General features: G+C 45.2%; 1 protein-coding gene across 1 annotated transcript in view; it reads left to right on the top strand.

Annotated features, from left to right (window-relative positions):
* Window positions 1-12113, top strand: part of LOC8053757 (CCR4-NOT transcription complex subunit 3) — a 45326-nt gene that overhangs the window by 2237 nt on the left and 30976 nt on the right. Inside the window, exons 2-7 of the mRNA XM_029993883.4 lie at window positions 1352-1419; window positions 6672-6746; window positions 8104-8193; window positions 8528-8656; window positions 9697-9792; window positions 10822-11244. Coding sequence (XP_029849743.3) covers window positions 1352-1419; window positions 6672-6746; window positions 8104-8193; window positions 8528-8656; window positions 9697-9792; window positions 10822-11244 — 881 coding nt within the window. The remainder of the gene's footprint in view (window positions 1-1351; window positions 1420-6671; window positions 6747-8103; window positions 8194-8527; window positions 8657-9696; window positions 9793-10821; window positions 11245-12113) is intronic.

The raw sequence follows: 12113 nt of genomic DNA, 5'->3' as shown, positions 1-12113 counted from the left end.
AAATTCCTAAAATCTCTCTTCGATGCAAAATGTTAATCACTCTAATTGCAAAATGTTGCAATCTTTTTCCGCCTTTGTTTGCGGCAACGATATGGGCGTAATAAGCAATTATAGATTTTATTTTAGAAGAACAGCGAGTATGCTTTCTGGTTTGTCAACAGACAGTGTGAGACATTTGCGGAAATGGCCCATTAGTGACGTTACAGTTCTGCTTGGTATCCATTTTGCAGGCGTCTCTTGGAGCATCCCCATTTAGCAGTACTGGTTTGCAGCGATAGTTGCGGGGTGTATTTAGCGACAACTGGGGAAAATGAGGGCAGCAGTGATTAGTGCCGATTTTTAATGTGACTTGGTGTCGTGTTTACACGGTTATTACCAACAAGCGGTTGCTGGCTATCGTCATCTTTCTCTCCTGAGTGAAATGCCGGCGTCAAAACTTCTAGCGTGGTTGAACATGCTCCGCTCCCCCAGGCATGAGCTTTTGGGAAGGGGGGGGGGGGAGGAGCGAGCGATCAAGAGCAGCTTTAGCGTTCATCCGTGATCTCAGTATAATCCTGAAGGGATTATACTGTGAAAGTGTTTTCCCTCCCCCCTTTGGACTGTTGCTGCTTTTGTGCCTATTGTATCATATCTTGTCCCCCAAACCCTTTGCACTATTGACTTACGAGATGGGAATCTGAAAGATTCTCGGCCTCTTTTGGATAGAGCTGTTCTGGGACCCTAATCTGGACACTTGGAGAAAAAGTCGGCGAGGAATCGAGAGCCTGCGATTGGCCGGCACCGCACTTGACCTTCAAGCGTCCAATCGAGGCGGTCGAATTCTTTGCCGACTTCTTCGCCGAGTGTGTAGGTTAGAGCCCCTGGAGGGTCGACGTTGTATCAGTTGCCCTCGGGAGCCGATTTTTTAAGGTACAGGGCTGCTTGGTCGTCGTTTATGTAGTTTTGGTGCTCCGATGCTCAAAGGGCAGTTAGTGTGTTTACGGCGGAAATGCCGTAAGCACCAGTAAAATTGGGAGCCAGGCATGTTTGTACCAGAAATGGCTGGCAGACACGTCGCTGTGCAAGTTGAAAGGAATACAAAAGTTGTTTTCGGAGTGCCACAATTTTTTTTTTTTTTTTTTTTCCCCTTTGGGAAGAGTGTTTGTTTGACTAGAGTTGACACTCTTCAATTTCGACTCTGGAATGCTCCCCTCTGTGTCAGCACTTCTGAAGTTGAAAATGTACCTAAATATAATTTGTGCCAGTATCCCGTCAAAGTTTGCTGACTGATGGTGTCCAGTATGTTTGTTGAAGCATTGGTTTGTGGTGCCTATCTTGATGACACTTGTTTTCTGTCCTTTTCTTTGTGCAGGAGAAATAGAAAGGTGTTTAAAGAAAGTAAGCGAAGGCGTGGAGCAGTTCGAGGACATTTGGCAAAAGGTGAGTCTTGCCGTCTACTACGTACACCCTTCCAGTGCTTGTTGCCCGGGCAAAAAAATGCAGCCACTGGGACGCAGTCGTGTGCGCAATATTGTCTGATGTTTATTTAGAAAGAGCTATTGTGCGTGCTCCAAATGTGTTTTTACATCCTAGTGGACAAAGATGTGCACAGAAGTGAATTGTTAAAATGGTCTATTAAAGGGCCTATATGGCCAGTGAAATGTCTATAGCATCATAAAAATGCTGTTGGCCATCGATAGTCCCTGGCCGCCAGCCCTACTGCCACCGAAACGAGCATATTTAGCATTGAAATGCCCATGTTTGCCATGGAAATGTTTACATTTGCCATTGAAATGTTTACATTTGCCATTGAAATGCATACATTGGCATTGAAATTTCTATTGGCACTGTATATACATGAGAATTTCTGTTGTTACTGAAACGCCTCTATCTGCCATAGAGAGATTTAGTTTTGATGCAGAAATTTCTATATATTGCCAGAGGGGCATTCCAGTGGCCTTGAAAAAAGTCTCGGCGGTGTCTTCGGCGATGTGTGGCATCTAGTATTTGTTCTTTACAAAGTTTCTAAAAACAATGTGCAAGGTAATTTTGTGATATGTTTTGATCTGATTCTCGCTTGAATCTTTGTTGAACTGTGCAAAGACTGTCAAAGCTGGAAAATCATATAATGCGATGGAGAAGGGTCAATGTACTTGTGGATCGATCTAGGGCGGTGCCTGCGAATACTGGTTACAGGGATAATTTGCAACTGCTCTTAAATGCAGCAGTCCAAATAAAATCGTATACTGCACGACACCAACTAAACGTAAACAAAGTCACCATTTTTTTAAAATTAATGGGCTGTTATAAAAGCTACTATGGTGGTGGAAAGGGCTTACTTTGTGCACTAATCTAAAAGGCTAAAATTTGGTTCCTAACAATGCCCTTTAGGAAGGAGATAAAAAAAGAAATTGCCGATGTCACGTTTTAATTAAAATAAGGACCGACGTGACACAACAGAAGAAACAATTTTATTAGACATTTCGCCTCCCATATGGGAAGCATCTTCAGTAGTTACAAAGCAAATGCAAGGTTCAACTTGTAGTTAACGCTATTTATGAGGAATGTCCGTATAAGCTTTGTTCAGAGGGCCACGGTTTTTTGTTGCACAGAAATGTGTCCCTTTCATAAAATAAGTAGGAAAAACTAATATATGTATGCTTCAGCGTGAAATTGAGGGCTGTGCAAAAGTATCATAGCAAAAACTTGGCAATATCCATACCTCGAACTTCGTAATTTTATGTCTCTGGAAGAAAAATAGCTGCTGCGTTTGCATATAGCTGAATAATCCTATCAAGAACATGGCTTTAAAAAAAAAATTTTACCTCAATATATAAAATGTGACTCTAGACACTGCAAGTAGTGGTACTGGCTATATAATTTTAATATTTTCTTCTTGGTGCCTGTTGGTCTTCGATTAATATACGCTTATTTTCCTAAAGGAAATAACAAAATTTTGTATCAATATAATAATAATCCTACTCCTTTGAGTGCCAAGTGTTCTTTTCCCACATGCAAAGCGCAAATTTTGAAAGCAGTAACGCTGCAGCATGCTCTGTGGGGACCATTTATTTATCAAGGATGCACTGTTTTATGGGGAAAACGTTAATTGACTCCCCATGCCTCCGACCTACGACATACAGGTGTTCCATGTAACTTAAGCCAAGGTTTAAAAATAGTTTGGTACATTTTAGGAAGCTGAAACCAGAGGATTAACAAGTTAGTTCATTGTTTGGAGCAAGTCGGGCTTTTTTCAATATTTTGCCCAACGAAATAATTAAATTGAATGCATGAACTTTTGAGATATTTTGTATGGAGCAAAAGTTTCAATATGAGGTTGTACAGCGTCCTTGGAAACATACTGTTCAGTAGTGATGGGACGAATCACCGGAGATTTTGATTCGGGCAGATTCAGAAATTTCCAAACATCCCGCGACGAATATTTGGCAGATTTGTCGCTGGTTGCAGACGGCAGCGTGAACCTTGTCGTAAGCCTTGCGAATGCGGTCAGTTGTGTTTTCTTTTTAGGTACTGTTACTGCACATAACCAGATTTCGTCATGTTTATTTCAACGTACGGTATGTACTGTACTGTCGTTCTAAACCCTGGCACGCGCCCAGGTCCAGCTGAGCTGATCGGTGTGGTTGACGTAGGCCTAACCAATGTACGGTCTCGGTTTCTGTGCGGTTTCGCGGTGATCGATAAAATGTAGCGAAGTGCTGTGTATAATGTGTTGCAACGCACAATAAATATATTCAGGCAAGGAAATGATTTGTCTCCTTCTCTAGAGCTGCGTGTGTCTGTACCTGTAAGGCGTCAGAGCGAGATGAATGTTGCTCGTCCCAACTTCGACCGCTTACCAATGGCGTTTCTCCGTTCTCGGCAGCAAGTCGGTCGTGAAACGTTATGCGTGTTGCATTTCATGAAAAAGAAACAACATAGGGGTGTCCAACGTAACTTTATTGTTCCGAAACGAATGCTGTAACTAAATCGGATGTCAGTAACAGAAAGGTACAAATGCAGCACAGGAGGCTGTAATACTACGGCGCAAGGAGTTTCAGTTGTTTCCCGTGCTCCGATAACAATACAATACCTCAGTGGACACACGTTGAAGATAATCCAATAGAACATACTCACTTGCGTGGTGTGTGCCACTATGACCGTAATTATGGGCACGAAATCTGTCTGTACCGAACAGCACGTACGGCATCGATCTCTTGCGGCGATGAAAACATGCGCTTGTATTTCCACATGCACCAAGCTTGCCTATTTTGGTTGTAATCCGGAACCGAAACCAAATTTCCTGCGATGCCGTTCTCGACAAACATCCAAAATAATGTAAACAAAGCAGAAAATTTTATTTATTACAATGATATTGTATTACATTATTTTGTGCACTTTGTAGAATTTAGTGAATTTAATATCATGAAAAGTTGAAACACTCGTTAACTTGATCTGGCAACTATGGCAGCGCTCCGAACTTTCCGAATCTTTTGAGATTCGGCTACTCTTCCGAATCTTTCCGAATCTTCAGATACGGCTCCGAATTTTCAGATTCGGATAAGGGTTTGTCCCATCACTACTGTTTTGTAGTTTTGATTAAGAAACCTCTTACACGGTTAGTTTTTCCAGGCTTCAAAGAAACCCAATGAATTACAAAAAAGAATGCGCGACTTGTACTGTAGCGTTCATAAACATGATTTAAAGGGGCACTGACACATCAAAATCATATTTTTTTTTTATTATCCGAAACGATTGAAAACGATGCCGGCTCTCCAGCTCTCATGGACTATTTTAAATACCTGCATAAAATGTGTCACTCTTTGTTAAGTATATCTATGATATGCAAATGAAGCTATTAAGTATCATTTTGACTGCTTGAGTATAAAGCGGGCGATGTGGGACTTCGTGCTATCTAGTTTTTATAACTCAAATGTAAATATTTCAGGAAGAGTTATTACCTCAAAATGTGAGCTGCATATCTTTCCTATGTCTTTTTGAAAACATGGCTTTTTCTCAATGAGAACTCTAACTTAAAACAAAATTAAGTAGATAGCCCGACTCCCCAGTAAATTTCAGTTTAGAGACATCTTGATTGTGGTATCGGAATACTTTTTACCTTCAAGCAAAAGATTCCTTCACAGGAAGTTTGCAGCAAAAAGTGGAACTGAAAAAAAAAATGCATTCAAACATTGAATTCCTTTGCTTTGTTACTTACTGCCTCACAATGTGTTGAAAATATTTGATATCAATGTAACTATTTGGTATATGGTTGTCAAATTTAGTGTAACGGTGTATAATTAGTTCCTAAAACCAATAACCTCAATTTGAAAAATTAATAACAAAAAAAAAAATTAGGCTTATGTTTTTCTTTAAAAACCAGTCTTGTCTCACTTGGTTGTACTCAGTTGCAAGCGTGTAAACAAGCCTCTAGAAGCCTGGAAAAACAAGTCGTGCTTGAGGTTTCTTGTTAAAAACCCCTGAATTGGATGTTTCCGAGGGCGCTGTATAACTTTATTATTGGAACATTCGCTCTAAACAGAACAGTTTAAAAGTTTATTTTATTGGGCAGAATACAAAAGCTAGCCTAAATTGCTTCAAATAATGGACAAACTTATTCCCCCGGTTCTGTCTTCCTAAAATTCACCGAAATATTTTAAAACCTTGGCTCGGGTTACGTGGATCACCCTGTATATCTAGCCTTGGGCTTCTCGAGACTGGATACTGTGCCGCGGCTACCTTGACTTCGCAACCTGAGGTCGCTCTTGAACGTCCCGACGCGGCCTTTGTTTATTCGGAACTGTAACTTCCTCGCTTTCACAGCTGTCGAATACCGAATTCATATGTAATTTCTAGATCTCGGCGTTTGCCGTGAGGCACGAGGTCGAACGCCATGGGTTCGCCGGCCTGTAACAGCGAGGGAGCGCACCACAAGAGGGGTTGTCTAAACAAAAGAAATAGTGGACCATCGGAGAGTGACACCACACAATGACACATAGTTTTCATCGCCTGCTCCGTTTGTTATGGCTACACATAAAAAGTATTGACACCCCGGATGGGAGGGACAGGGAGCAGACTGAAACTATGCTAGAAGGCAACCGAGCATACCCGGGCATGGTACTGGAAGGGTTAGACAGACGCGAGAGATTTCTTATAAGAAATTTTGTGAGGAGTAGCATTAGAAACTAACTTGTGAGATCTGGAACAGAAAATGAAGCATAGAGTGCCTTCTTTTTTTACAGCGGAGCTGTTAAGGGCTAGGTTCCCCAGGATTGTGTCTGTGTATGTCGACACAAACCTACCTGGACAGCTACCGCCATCTATAAGCGACGGCGGCAAGCACACAACCAGCATGGTTTCCGCCGTCGCTCGTAGATGGTGGCAACCTTTCCAGCTATAATAGAAGAATGGATAGTTGGGCGCGTTGGTGGCAACTCATCGTAGAAAACGGCGCGAAAAACGGACGACAACGAAGAAGCACACGTAACGAGCGCAGCACTCGTCACGTTTGTTTCTTCGTCCTCGTCTGTTTTGCGCGCTGTTTCCTACGCTCCTACGCTCTTATCAGTTTTGGTTTGGACTCGCGATGGGTTGGCCACGCGCCCTCTTGGGGAAAGGAAAGTACAGCTCTGCTGGTCTTCCTTCTTCACGAGAGTGGAAACGCTGAACGTTTTTTCTGTCCTCCTTTTTAGGTCTACAATGCAACCAACACAAATCAGAAAGAAAAATATGAGGCTGACCTTAAGAAAGAGATTAAAAAGCTCCAGGTAAGATCTTTTTGTTTTCTTTTTGTTATGGGAACTTATTTTTTTAATGTTCTCTTCTGTTGATGGTGTGGGCCTGTTTTTGTTGGATTGTTTGTCAGTTCGACATTTGCGTCTGTTGAATTTGACGAGTTTTCGGTTGGGCGCAGTGATCCGTTTTGTCCCTGCTCGTCGGAGCCAGAAATATTCCTAAGTATGCATGGCCTTAGCAAGCTTTTTGCAGTTTTGTATCCTGCAGGCTCTGCAAATATGAGGCACAATGAAGAGCAAGTTCTGGAACTTTAAATGAACTTAATGGATCAGTCTTGTGATGTTTGTTTGTTATAGATATGATTACATGATGAAAACAGGCTTTTAATTTGGGCCATTCAGACAACCAAAATTCTGGGAAAACCAAGGGCACCCATTTCTGTTCCTAGATGAAAAAAAAAAAAAAAAAAAAATCTGGGCACTTTGTTGCCAGGTTATTTCATTATTGTTTTAGTTTGTCACGCATTATTGGCATTCAGTAGGGTTGTGCGAATGTTCAAAACTTCCGAATGTAGAAGCGAATAATGGTTACATTTGATTCGAATTGAATAGGGCTATTTGGTGACTTAAAATATTTCCAGAGTATTTCTAATTTTAGAATGCTGCAGAGTTTGCCTTAATTCAGACTTAAAAAAAGATGAAAGAAAACAGTGCTTTTGTGTCGCCCGTCATCATTCGCTTGCTTTCTTTTCCTTTGAACACTGCCAGATAAATAGTGTCTTTAGTGGCCACGCATCTCATTAATTATTTTTGATCTTGAGCTTGATTCACTATTATGGACAATTCACATCATGGATGATTTTTCTGGGAAACGGAAGCGTCCATATTGATGAGACACGTCTCTATTGAAATAAGAGTAATTGCGCAGGCGAGCTGGTGAACGATCACGGTAGTGAACCCTTCAGACCTTGGGCCCTATTCTAGACACTTGGCGAAAAAGTCTGAGAAATCTGGCGGCCGGGATTGGACAACGCCGCACTTAACCTTGGCGCCGGCCAGTCATAACCGCCGAATTTCTCGCCAATTTTTTCGCCATTGTTCAGATTAGAGCGTTCCCTAGTTTCCAGGGTCCTCTACCATGACTGTATTGACGGCTGCAGACTATTCGCTTTGCTTCGAAATCATTCGATTCAATTCACAATTATTTGTTCAAAAGAGCTAATCACCTCGTATTTGCTTCGAAACGAAAAATCGCTATTCGCACATCTGTAGCATTCAGTGCCTGAAGGTCGAAATTGAAAATCTGTGGCAACTATATAAAAGCATAAAAAAACCTCGCAAGAAATTCCTTCCGTGAAACAAATTCCCCTCGTTGCCGTCCCTTGCCCAGAGGTTACGAGACCAAATTAAAACGTGGATGGCGTCGAGCGAAATCAAGGACAAGAGGATCCTTATGGACAACCGGAAGTTGATAGAGACGGTGAGTGCCCTTCCTCCGTCTGGGAACAGCCCCGAGCTTGCGGGAAGAATGAATAAATGGACCGGCACGACGATAGTCTTGTGACGCAGTCAGCCACCGTTTGGTCTGCCAACAGAAGTCAGATTCATGCCGTTCACTAAGAAAGGACGAAACAGTAATCGCTCCCTACATTCATTAAAAAGTGCATAAAAGTACTTTTCATTTAAGACCCGATCGACGACTCTGGTGCGTTTGTAAGGTCCATGGTGGAGCGGCAAATTTCGAAGTCTGCCCCTGGGGTGCCTCACACGCGCTCCTCGCTGCCATCCCGTCTTCCCTCCTACCCCCGGAGCAGCAAATGGAGCGGTTCAAGGTGGTGGAGCGCGAGACGAAGACCAAAGCGTACTCGAAGGAGGGACTGGGCGGAGCGCAGAAGGTGGACCCCGCCCAGAAGGAGAAGGAGGACATCACCAACTGGCTGTCGGTGAGTGCCCTTTCGCTCTGCTCTGCTCGGCGCTGACTCGGTGCCCCCCAGATTCGCGCCACAACTGGCCCGGTGACACCGGCCGACGTCAGTATGTGCACCCGCTGTCTGATTTCAGTCCCTGGCGAGATGAGAGCTTTGTGGGTGCCGATTGGACAGGGTGTCACCGCTTTTCTGATGGAGAGCCTTGTCGGCCTGCAGAAAATTTTGATCTGTTCATGAACCCTCAATTGGGCAGTATCTTTTTAGAACGCAGCTCTTAGCTGCCCGTTTCCAGCTTGAGCGGCGTCGCCATCACCGCGCGGTGCATTATGGGTACATTTCCTCGCTAAATTTAACGGAAAAATTTCCCCGCTAAATCTAGCAGAAAAATTCCCTCGGGGGGTCACGTGATCCCCACATAGTTTCCCTTCCCCCGGGGTCACATGACCCCTTCCCCTATGTCACGTGACCCCTCCACCCCCGAGAACACATGACCCTCAGTACCCTTCCCTCCTCCTCAAGAGCTGCGCTCTAATTCGGCGTTACAGGGAGCTGTAAATGGCTTTCACTTTTTTTTTTCAAGAACTTCTCGCTCACTCACGGATGGCGAGAGAGGTCTCTTGACTTCTGGTGTGCCTGTCCCAAGTGCTCTTTCATCCAACGGGGGATTTTAGCCTGCGTACTGCAGAAGAAAAGCGAGCTATGGAAGGCAGAGGTTGTTGATTGCTTCCGGCGTGAAAGAGCAGGCGATCACAAGTTAGGCCCGCGTCCAATATCACTTTGCCGCAGCTCTCGGTTTGTAGCAGACGGCTACCTTTTTTCGGTTTCATAAGGAGATGGTGTGAAGGTGTTCTGTGAATAGCACTTCGTGGCAGGCGAACCTCCGTTGTTTGCTCGAGTTGTCAGAATGGAAAGTTGACCTTGGTAGGCCTAATTCTATGCCAATTGCTGTTTTCTCTTTTGGCCGTTTTTTTTATCGCTGAATGCGCGAGAAGTCCGACTTTTCACCAGCTGTGCTGGCCGCCCCTGTTGAATGCTCGCTTCTCTCTTGCGTGCAGAATTCGATAGCGATCCTCAACATCCACGTCGACCAGTTCGAGAGTGAAGTCGAGTCCCTAATGATCGGAGTCAAGAAAAAAAAGAATGACAACCAGGTGGGTCTTAACTTTTCTTTTTCTCCCCCTCTTTTCACTCCTTTTCCTTCCATCACCTTTACTCCTGTCTTCGGTTTGTGGATCCCGCAAAGGATTGGACGAGGACGGTGGCCCTGTTTGCTGCGTGGCAGAGAGGGGATAGCACAGATTTTTGGAGATTGGCTTATGGCCGTACAAACATGTACAATGTCCAACTTGCTTTGCTTTCTCCCGAGGCGTAACTCCTCGGTGAGCTTAGCGCCTCGAAGTAAGTATAGCGACAAGCACTACATCTTTTGTCAACCGACGACGCAAAATAAGTTTTATTTGTGCTCCCAAACAAGCTGTATTTTTGTGTGACGACGCTACTCAACAAGATTCTAAAGCTGTGGCCCACCCCGGTGGCGAATCGGAGTGTCGAAGCGAGACGCATGACCATGTTACATTGACACACACTCTTCTTGTGGAGAACGCTCATGTGCTTTGCTTCCTCGCTAACTGCCTCACGGCCACTGCAGCCTTCGTCGTTTGCCAAGTTGTGGTGAAACAGAGTGCCACCAGTGTCAATAAACAAAGCAGTTTAGATGTTAAGCGTTCAAAAAGCAGGAGACTGGGCTGGAAACAAAAATTCACAAGGTAGATGAGAAATTTAAGCAGCGCCATACAAGTGCTAATCTTGGGTCTTTAATGTAGTACTATGCGTGACACTCTTGATAGCAAGCAATGCCTGTTATTTTTTTTGTTTTAAGAATGGAAGGCCTGTTATTAAAACCACTGGTGCGGTGTAAAGTGTCCATTTGGGCCACTAACCCGAGAGGCAGTTTGGTGCTTGCCATTAGCGTTTCAGAGTAAAAAGCAAAAAGGGTCCGAGATCCTATTTGCGTCCACTGCGTCGCCAACGGTACATCACGCTAGTACGACGCATACCCGGATTGAACCCGGAGCCTACGGCGCAAGCTTGCGTTCCACGTGTGGCTAGCCGCACCCATGCCGACACACCCCGCCGTAATCTCCCTTGTGACCTCTGTCGATCGCATTCGCCTTCGCCAGGACCGTCTGGAGGAGCTGAAGCTGCTGCTGGAGCGGCACCGGTACCACATCGTGCAGCTGGAGACGCTGATGCGGATGCTGGACAACGGCACGGTGGAGGTGTACAAGATCCGCAAGATCAAGGAGGACATAGAGTACTACATCGAGTCGTGCCAGGACCCGGACTTTGAGGAGAACGAGTTCCTGTACGACGACCTGGACCTGCGGGACATGGCCCCGCTGGACTACCTGTCCAAAGGGGCCGAGCTGCTGCCCGCCGAGAACTGCCTGCTGCCCCCGGGCGGGGGCTCCGGGGACGGCAGCGCCACGGGCCTGCCCGCCGAGGAGTGTGGGTCGTCGGCCCAGTCGGACACGCCGGCATCGACCAACTCGAGCTCGCCCGTGCCCAGCCCGGGCCTCACCAATCATTCCAGGCCCTGCGAGGTGGGTGCCTCCTTCTCTGCGTCGCTTCGGTTCGTTTTACGGAGTCGGCCGTTACGACGAGCCATTCCCCACCCCTGGAAGAGTGACGTCCGTCGTTGATGTTTTAGTGGGCGATGTATGCGTCCGTTGTCAGCGTTTCAAAATCTTCAAAAAAGATTGCCGTGCCGCCTACGGGAATCGAACCTGGGTCCACTCAGTGCAAAGTGGAGGCGTTGCTGCTGAGCTATGCCACGCCGTTAAAGGGAAGCTGAACCACTTCTCGAGAAAGCTGAGTTAGGAGTGGACTTCTATAGCTTTTTAGGGGCAAAGCTCCTTAGGGTCTAGCCTTGTCCATCCGTCCGGTGTCCGTGCTCACATCGATTGCACTGCCTCCGGGATCGGCCCATTTTTAAAAAAACAATTTACGCGCGCATGGGGCTTTGGGTACTACAAAACTTGTGAGTTTTCTTAGTGCCCACTGCACGCGCTCTAAAAAAAAATAGCAGGTAACAATTTTTTGTAGTAGCTCTATCAATGCCAAGAGCTCGTGCTGGGAGAGGTACTTTCACACACTCTGGAACAAAAAGAAACAAAAGCGTTTGAAGTAAAATGGAACAAAACAAAAGCGTTCCGAACAAAACGAATGTCTATTTTGTTCATGTGCTCCACAGTACGTGAATGCGGCGCTTATGGCCGACGACTTCGCCGAGACGTGTCGCAGCTCTCGCTGTGACAGTACTCTGAATTAACTTGGAACTGCTCAATTTTTTGTTGGTGATGCAAGAGAGGCATTGAATTGGGGGAAGGTCTCCGACATTGACTCGGTCACTCAGTAACTTGTACCCACTTGCTCGTGTGCACACGATCACTGACACTCACTAATGGCGAAT

Source organism: Ixodes scapularis, unplaced genomic scaffold, assembly GCF_016920785.2.
Source record: "Ixodes scapularis isolate PalLabHiFi unplaced genomic scaffold, ASM1692078v2 PGA_scaffold6__148_contigs__length_123643588, whole genome shotgun sequence".
In the NCBI taxonomy this organism is placed as follows: domain Eukaryota; kingdom Metazoa; phylum Arthropoda; class Arachnida; order Ixodida; family Ixodidae; genus Ixodes; species Ixodes scapularis.
The sequence above is the reverse complement of the archived record's forward strand: the minus strand, read 5'-3'. Positions and strand labels throughout refer to the sequence as shown.